The following is a 9,092-nucleotide window of genomic DNA, read 5'->3' on the forward strand; positions in this document are numbered from 1 at the left end:
GTAAAAGAGGTTCCAGAATCCTAAAGCAACAGCAGAAGAATGACAATGGAAACAGCAAACGTCTTCCATTTGGTGCCTCTCCTAATGCCACCTGCAGGGGAGCCCCAAGCAAAGGCCCCAGTGCTCGGCAATGGACTCCCATTGCGGAAATAAGATTGAGTAGAGTCATTGGGGACATGCTGAATATCTATGTCTGAGGGTGTCTTTAAAACCAAGAGCGGGGGCTTCCCTGGTGGCGCAGTGGTTGAGAATCCGCCTGCCGATGCAGGGGACACGGGTTCGTGCCCCGGTCCGGGAAGATCCCACATGCCGCGGAGCGGCTGGGCCCGTGAGCCATGGGTGCTGAGCCTGTGCTCCGCAACGGGAGAGGCCACAACAGTGAGAGGTCCGTGTACCACAAAAACCAAAAAAAAAAAAAACACCAAGAGCGTTCTCATCTGCTTGGAATGTAACAGAAACAGGTCTTCCTGAAGGCAGGAGGTGGGATTAAGTAAGCTTTCAGAAGTTCATCCTGGCCCTGTGCTTGGATACCCCAAGGGAACAAGGCAGTCTAGAAGCTTGGGGTCTGGGGACTGTTGAATACTATACTCTGGGGTCCGGAGTTGATGGAAGCAGCAGAGACTGTTTGGAGGTAAAGATAAAATGAAGAAGGAAGGAGTAAAACAAGGCAGGGCAACAGTAGCCTAAGATCTTAACCTGCATTTTCCAATTTACAGAGAACTTGTAATGCTTTATCTCCTTTGTCGGAACAATCAGACAATCACCAATCACGTCTGTGTGAGATAAGGAAGGTGATTATCTTTAAAGTTCGACAGATAAGGAAACAGGTGCCTAGGGGCCCCAAGAAAGAGTGGCAGAGTCGAGGCTTAAAAGGAACAACCAGAATTGAAATCTCCAGAGGGGAAAGCTTGGCATCTCTATTTAGAAAAATCTCTACATGCAATTCTCATTTGCAGCCAGAATTGAGAACCACTGACCTAGGCTTTCTGCCTACTAAGCCAGTGAAGTTTCCAGAACATCTACTGTGCCTGTGGAAAGCCATGTTAGTGCATGTCCAAAGTTACACGCTTCTGGAAAGTAGGCCAGTTTGAGGTAAAGCTGGAAACAAAGAGGTATTTTAGGAGAGCTTCATCAATTGTATTCAATTGTGAAAGGTGAGAACCTGGGTGACTCAAGGTGTCCTAGGTTGCCCCTGGAGAAAAGGGATGTCCTGTACCTAAGGAAGACAGCACCTCCACTCCTCAGTTTAGCAACTTCCATGGTCTTCCTGGAGAGGGGTCCCAGAAGTGCAGCCAGTAAGAGGCACCTGGAAGCCCAGAGAGTACTAGGGAAGTGGTAGGCATGCAGGTGAATCTGGCAAGTTCATGTTAAGAGTTTAGCCCATTATCAGGGCCAAGTTCTTGACTCAGTGGCTTAGGAGGCGTTTTATTTGCTTTTTCTAGCAACTCCACCCAGCCTCAGTAGGAGACACACTTCTCTCTGCGTTTCCTGCCACCTCTTCTAGTGGCAAAAGATTCCATTCCCACTTAGGTAATGGAGGCTTTTTTGTAGGGAGCAGCCAGTTAAGATGTATGGATTTCCGTGTTGCTATATACAGCCATGAACAGGCTACAGAACAGAAAACCTGGGTACTTCCTGGAAAGTACTTCCTCCGTCTTCTCAACAAATCAGATTCTCAAGAACAGCTGCTCCCCAACCTGGCTTATTTTTTGTTCTAAGAGACAGTTCCCAATGGACACATACCTGTGAAAACACTCCTAGTAAACAACTGCATTGTTATTGAAATTTCGCTTTAAAATCCCAAAGCCAGATAAAGCCTAATTGCCAGCTTTAATGATGGAGAAATCCAGGCATTAAAAACAAAAAACAAAAAAAACAAACCCTGATTTCTTGCATTGGTGGGTGTTTGGAAGAATGAAGTGAAGCATTAGGTCTTTTTAGTTTCTGTGGGCTTCCAGTGCTGTGCTCCCATGATAGCTCTTAGCGGGTCCCCAGATGTCCTGCAACACATTGCATGCTGGTGTTGAAAACATCGTGAGTGGCCTAGCTGGGTCTAGAACCATAGCAGCTTCGACTCCCTGCACACTTCCTTCTGTGGGGAATGACCAGCACAAGCCCCTCTGAGAAGTCTTTGGGACTGAGTCTGTCTGATAAGAGGTAGGGGCATCCATCCCCTCTGAGTTTACCCACCTGCTCTGTGACTCCTCTCTGTTATCCCAGCCACAACCAACTGCATCTTCATGACCCTGTGGAGGTGGGGTGTGGGGTATTAGAGGAGATGGTACAGCGCAGGGGCATGGGCAGATGTGCTCTCCAGGACAAGCACCATCACTCACTGAGAGACTTTTCAAGAGAAACACAGCTTCCCCTCTTCAGACTGGTGCAAGCTGAGGCACTGAAAGCCATTATTTTAGAAAACCACACACCGTCCTCCTAACGGTCCCTTTGATTTTGTGCTTGTGGAAAGTAACAGCCGAAGAGAGAAACGTGAACAGTAACATGTATATTTCAGTTGTAGTCTGAGTCAAGGGGACACGCGCCCAACCTCTTCCTCATCCTTCAGCCCTCGGCAGACCCTGACCTCTCAATTGCACAATTCACAGCTCGGCACTCAGCAGGCACTCAATAACTGTCTGTGCCAAGTGAAAACAATTTGCTGGGGCAAGTAGGAGTCAATCTTGCCATCCCTCCCTGCCTTTTTTCCTCCCCGTCCAACCTTTGGGGCTCTGGTTTCCTGCAAGCAGTGAATTATTCATGTATGCTCAGAGATATCACATCGGCCCTTCCTAGGTTGCCAACAGGGTGGAGCAGGGAGGTGGCTTTGTTCAGAGTCTGTAAATAGGAGGAGCAACCTTCTTGTTCAAACAGCACTTACAGGTAGGTGACTGTTTTTGCTAAGTCATCCTGGGGATGCTCAAAGCCCCATTGTGAGATCCTTCCTGGCTCCTCCTTCCTCCCCACCCCTTTAATAGACCCTTAAGTGGGCTCACACTGCCCTGCCACTCACTCTGCACTCCCACCATGGCTTACATCGCCAAGTCCTTCTACGACCTCAGTGCTATCAGCCTGGATGGCGACAAGGTAGATTTCAATACATTCCGAGGCAGGGCAGTGCTGATTGAGAACGTGGCCTCGCTCTGAGGCACAACCACCCGGGACTTCACCCAACTCAACGAGCTGCAATGCCGCTTTCCCAGGCGCCTGGTGGTTCTTGGCTTCCCTTGCAACCAATTTGGACATCAGGTGAGACGTCCCTGGTATTGTACTCAAGGAGTTGGGTTGCTGCAGCTCCAGTGGGCTAAAGAGAGGGGGAGGACGGCTATGTGTGTCGGAGTGTCTTGAATCATGGGGTATGTTTTGTTAATCTAGGTCTTTAGGTGCATGCGAGTACCAGGGGGAAGTCAGTATGATTCTGTCTGTGATGGAACACCAAACACATGGATTTTTATGGTTTCTTGTCTTCCCACTACACTCCATGAGGGCTGGTACCATATCTGTTTTTCTCTCCATTGTGTCCTCAGTGCCTGGGCATAGAAGGCACTCATTAAATGTTTGTTGAATGAATGACTGGAGGAAATAGAAGATCAAGAATCAAACTAGGATTGAACTGACTCAGGAGCCCTTCATTTTCACTAGATTTGATTCTGCTATCTAATAGCTCTGTGCCCTAAGAAGAGTCACTCAATTTTTCTGTTTTGGTTTCCTCTTCTATAAACTAGGGATAATACCACTTATCTGATAGGATTATTGTGAGGTTGTGGGGATCAGAGCTACAAAAGTAACTTGAAAAGTATAGAGTAATATGAAAATGCAAGCAACTTTACTATTTAGATCGGAAGGTTTTGTTTGTTTGTTTAAAATCAGCCAAGTGGAGAGTGAATTTGGGGGAAGGCAAAAGGGTTTGCTAAGTGTACGTGTCTCCTCTGGGCATCACACGTGCCTCTCTGTCCCTGATTAATGGGTCAAGTTGTTAATAGATCTTCAGCCTGCACACCTCAAGTTATCTTTTAGGGATTCTTATATTTTCACTTAGGATTTTAATAGCACACGCAGGCAGAATGTCCTCCAATTATAATCCCTTGGGTTCAATTCACAGTGGCATGGAGGCAAGGAAGAGATTATCAGAGATATAGGCAGGAAGGCTGAAATGTCATTGGCTGTGACAAACCTGAGCCCAAACCATGAGGGCTCTCACTGTTCCTTCCCTGCCTCAGTTCTGTTTCTAGGCTTGGCCAGGGCAAGAGAGACAGAAAGGGTAAAACCTCTTCAGAGGTGTCTCTCTGGCCCTAGGGATGCCTCCTTCCAGCACTTCAGGCCAGCCAGTTGCTGGAGGGAATCTGTAACCTACCAGTAGCCAGCAGGCCTTTTGCATTAGGAGATAAGATGTCTAATAGCCATCAACTCTGGGCTCAAGATGTCATGATGTCCTGGAACTGACTGTACTAGTTGGTTCTAGTAGGTCAGAGGCAGGAACTTCTTCCCCTGAGGGAGATATATGACTCTTAGACTTGGCGGATGGGGGTGGAAAATAAGGGTTTCCATGGGTCTTTGCGGGATGTCAGGGGTGGGGAATGCTAAGTGGGGATAGGACAGTGCTGGCAGCGGGGAGGAAAGACAGGCAACAGGTTGAGATCTAAAGCATCCGAGCTGAGTACAGCAAGTGAGCGTGAGGTGCAGGAAGCCAAGTGAAAGGAACGATAATTACACATTCACAACTTTTGGTCCTTAAGCACTTATTTCCTTAACTTCCCCTTCCCCTGGCCTATTCCAGAACACTAAACCTTTAATCCTATTTAATTCATGCCTGTTGGTCACGAAGTAATTCCGTTTACACTACGTTCATTGTTGTCTCTAACCTACTTTGCCTTCATGGCACCTGAAAACTAGTCTTCCTTGGATGGGGTTTTCCTTCATCAAAGCTTCCTCCTACTTGTACTTCAGATCTAGGACAAGATGAAAGGAAGAAGCTATAAATCCCATTCTTCTAGACCTCAATTTCACCTTTCGTTTGAGGAGCTAAGTAGGGCAGAGGCCAAGGCTCCAACACTCAGAGGTAATTAGAAGAGAGACAGGCAAGACCAGGGCAAAAGGAAAGGGAATATGGTGGCAGGGGTGTGTGTGTGTGTGGGGGCATGTATGTGTGGGTGCGTAAGTGGAAGGAGGGTTCTAGGCAATATGACCTGGGAATGTGGTGGCAGGGTGTGTGTGTGTGTGTGTGTGTAGGCATGTATGTGTGGGTGCATAAGTGGAAGGAGGGCTCTAGGCAATATGACCTGGGCCTCCTTTCCCTTTCTTTCTACTGCCCAGAACTCAAGGTTCCCTGAAGCTTCAGACAGATACCCTAAGCATTGCTCAGGGTAGATCGGAGACAGAAGTGATAGCTCAAAAGCACTAAATCTTTCAGTACAAGAACAGCCAAGCTAGGTTCTGTGAGAACTTTCAGAAATGGCCTAGCAAACCATCAGACAATAGCTGTGAGAGGGAAAACTCCAAGTCAAGAGTAGGGCAAAGCGAAGGAAGAAGGAAAGAGAAGGAATGGGGTGGGGGTGGGGTGGGGGGTGGGGAATACATAATAGAAAGAATGATCCTGGGGAGTACAGGAGGGTGACTTTGTAGATTCTTCATCTCTTGCGTTTCCCAAGCTCTTTGTCTCTTTGCTCCCCCAGGAGAACTGTCAGAATGAGGAGATCCTGAATAGCCTCAAGTATGTCCGCCCTGGGGGTGGATTCCAGCCCACCTTTACCCTTATCCAAAAGTGTGATGTGAATGGTCAGAATGAGCATCCTGTCTTCACCTACCTGAAGGATAAGCTCCCCTACCCTTACGACGACCCGTTTTCCCTCATGACCGATCCCAAGTTCATCATTTGGAGCCCTGTGCACCGCTCAGACGTGTCTTGGAACTTTGAGAAGTTCCTCATCGGGCCAGAGGGGGAGCCCTTCCGACGCTACAGCCGCACCTTCCCGACCATCAACATCGAGCCCGACATCAAGCGCCTCCTCAAAGTTGCCATATAAACACCAGCAGATCTCCTACTTCCTCCTGCCCCTGAGTGTCCTTCCTGAGCATTCAGTGTGCCCTCAGGAGACTCTGCTGGGCCCAGGCTTTCCCTTCAGATCAGTTCCCTTCATTGAAGAGCCTTGCCTTTCTGGTCTGCCTGTTTCCTTTCCTTCCCCCCAAACTTCTGGTTGGTGATTGAACCTGGGGCTCCAAGGGTGGGCTCTGAGCCTTCACAGAATGATGGCACCTTCCTAAATCTGTATGGGAGGTGTCTGAGAAGTGTGAGGGTCCGGAGCCAGCCTGCTGGCTGAGTCCAATAAAGGGCAGGTGTGGAAACGGCCAGGCTCTCTGTGTCTTTTCCTTGACGGAGGTGGGAGGAACGGGATAAAACCACAGGTGGGTCTGAGGGGCTGGCAGCAAACAAAGGCTGAGGAGAGGGAGGCTCCGATCGAGGGGACACTCCAATTACTGTCTGGAAAGCACGCTCAGGTCAAGGTCTGGGTGGGAGGTGGAGTTTCTGGAAATGTGAATTGTATTATTACTTTATGGCTCTTCTTCAGAACTGGGGAAAGGAGGTGATAACGAGAAGAAAGGGGAAGAAAAGTGGAGGAAGCACTGGGAAGTTAGCTAGAGGATTCCAATCAGGAAGATGTCACTCTCACTGTGGGTACTGGGCTGACTAAATGTTCCCTGCACCTTGAGAAGTTGAATTTGGTCCACTTTAATGACAGCAAGGGCGTGGAGGGTACGGTTGCTGGGCACACAAAGAGCACTTTACCCACTTCCTGATCACCTTGTGGAGTAGTTTGTTTTGGATCCTTTGTTAGATTGACTCTCCCTCCTTTTTAAAGTTCACGTTTCACCCTTGTCTTTCTCACACTCACAAATTCACAAATGCAGGAACAAGACAGACAAGTTTAGGCATGAATGACTGGTTTCACTTCTTTTTCCATGAGGGTGGGGATGTGAGAGGGCCTCCCTTCAGACAGTCAGACTGTTTTATAACCCGCCAACACCATAGCTGTTCAGTGAGAACAGAGTTCTGCCGAATGGCTTTGAAGGACGGTGCCCCAGATTCCTCACCTACTACAGGCATACTCAAAAGCACCACCAAGACAGGTCCTATCATGCTCTAGAAAAGACACCAGCTGACAGGCCACTGCCCTCTCACTTTGTCCCACAAACCTCTTCCTGGAAACTTCTCATTTTGCCCTCTTTCTTTGATCACTAGATGGAATATTTTACTTCTCTTCATTGAAGCCCTAAAGGGACAGTTCTCCAAACTGGACACACAGCTTGAGAACCCCAATGCTGAGGGGAAAATGCTGAGGGATGTTCCCCGTAACTGTTTTCCAAGCACTTGCATCATGTCAGAAGTAAATGTGGAACAGAGGTTAAGGGTCCCTACTGTCTGACCTTCTACTAAAGCTATGTCATCAATGGTGCTTTATTTCAAAACGGTAACCTGAGTGGTACAGTGGGAATCCCCTGGCATCCTTCTGCAGACTTTCTGCTAAATTAAGGCCATCCTTAATTTGACTCTTGAGAACTCAAGCCCTTCAAGATTCCTACTGTCAGAGCCAAGAGCTGGGGTATGGGTTTGTGGGCAGGACCAAGCATTGATTTTAGAGCAATAACTGCAGAGACAAACTGCTTCCCTGAAGAAATAAAATCAGAATCAATGTGGGATGCTAGCATGATTTGTTCATCATCTTTATAGTGCTATTGCCTGTGATGATGTCTAACAGCAGTGCCAGCTATCCTGGATGCTGGTATTATGGCACAGGCAACTTAGGGCCTGATATGCCAGAACAATGTGTTGGGTCTTCCCCATGAGGCTCAAGTTGAGAGATTTAGAGACTCCCAAAGGAATGGGAATTACAGTATAAGTGATTCTGCAGAGAGAGTCAGAAAGGGCCTTAATGCTAGGAAGAGGGCTCCTCACTTGGTCAGGGAAATGCTGTTTGCTTCAGGAATGAGAAATTGTTTCCTTTTCTTTATTCCTCTTCTTGTTGGTCCCCTTTACATCCTCAGAAGTATCAGCTTATGGTCATAAACAGACATGGCAAAGCGTAATATAATCACCCACTTTCCTAGATAATCAAATTTCCCTAGGGGCACTCAGGAAGTAAGGAGAGGTCCCATAAACAAGCCTTCCCAGAGGTGCTGAGATAATGCTACTCGATTTAGAGGAAGGGCAGAGGGAATCTTTCCTCTGAGGCTCTTCCAAAAAATATGGCTTTGGAATAAGTGATTTAGGGGCCAAGATACATAGACTGAAACTGATGATTATTTCCATGACTATGTTCCCATCATTGCATCTCCTTAGTTTAAGGAACACTGAGCCAAACCCTTATTGGTGATTTCAAATCTGGTGATTTCTTATAATCACCATCACAACCATCATCCAAATTACCATATACTATACTCCCACACTGCACTAAGTACTTTCTATATGCTAGGTTATTTAATCCTCATACTGACCCTGAGGAATTTTCATCTCTATTTAAAGAGAAGGTAACTGAGCAAGACACTTTTCAAGGACAAAGGGCTAGTGAGGGGCAGAGTTGAAAGTTAAATCCAGGTCAGTCTGACTCCAAAGCTTCTACTACTAACCACAACACAACAGTGCTTCCTTCTGTCTACAAGTTTCTGCATTAAGACCGCTGACAGCTGCCGGTCCACAGCACTGTATGACCTAATGACACTTTCACTTACATTATATCATTTGATTTTAAAACTCCGTGAAGGAGGCATGATAATGTCTGTTTTTCCATGGAAAAAACCAAGGTACTGATAGAATGACTTGCCCAGTGTCCCACCATGAGCAGGTGGCAAAGCTAATTTCAGACCCAGGTCTCTTGATTTCCTGTCTACCCAACCATAGCATATCTCACAATAGAGACTTGTACTACAGTCAAGAAACATACATTTTAAAACTAAGAGCCTCAAATTCAGTCAAGTAACTTAGCTTTGCTCAGGAAACAGAAGAATGAAACCAAAAGGATTCTTGTTACACTGAAATAAAGAACAGTGAATGTATACTTCTTACTGATGACTTACAGGTAACAAACCATAATTGGCTCTTCCTA

At 47.0% G+C, this 9,092-nt stretch overlaps 1 protein-coding gene across 1 annotated transcript; it reads left to right on the forward strand.

Moving 5' to 3' along the window:
- Positions 1 to 4: 4 nt before the first annotated feature.
- GPX2 (glutathione peroxidase 2) lies at positions 5 to 6,181 on the forward strand. Its single transcript, XM_059059103.2, has 2 exons — positions 5 to 3,243; positions 5,667 to 6,181. Exons 1-2 carry the CDS (start codon positions 3,022 to 3,024, stop codon positions 6,015 to 6,017), a joined length of 573 nt encoding a protein of 190 aa, XP_058915086.1. The 5' UTR covers positions 5 to 3,021; the 3' UTR covers positions 6,018 to 6,181.
- The last annotated feature ends 2,911 nt before the right edge of the window (positions 6,182 to 9,092 follow it).

The sequence above is a fragment of the Kogia breviceps genome, chromosome 3 (genome assembly GCF_026419965.1).
Source record: "Kogia breviceps isolate mKogBre1 chromosome 3, mKogBre1 haplotype 1, whole genome shotgun sequence".
Lineage (NCBI taxonomy): Eukaryota > Metazoa > Chordata > Mammalia > Artiodactyla > Physeteridae > Kogia > Kogia breviceps.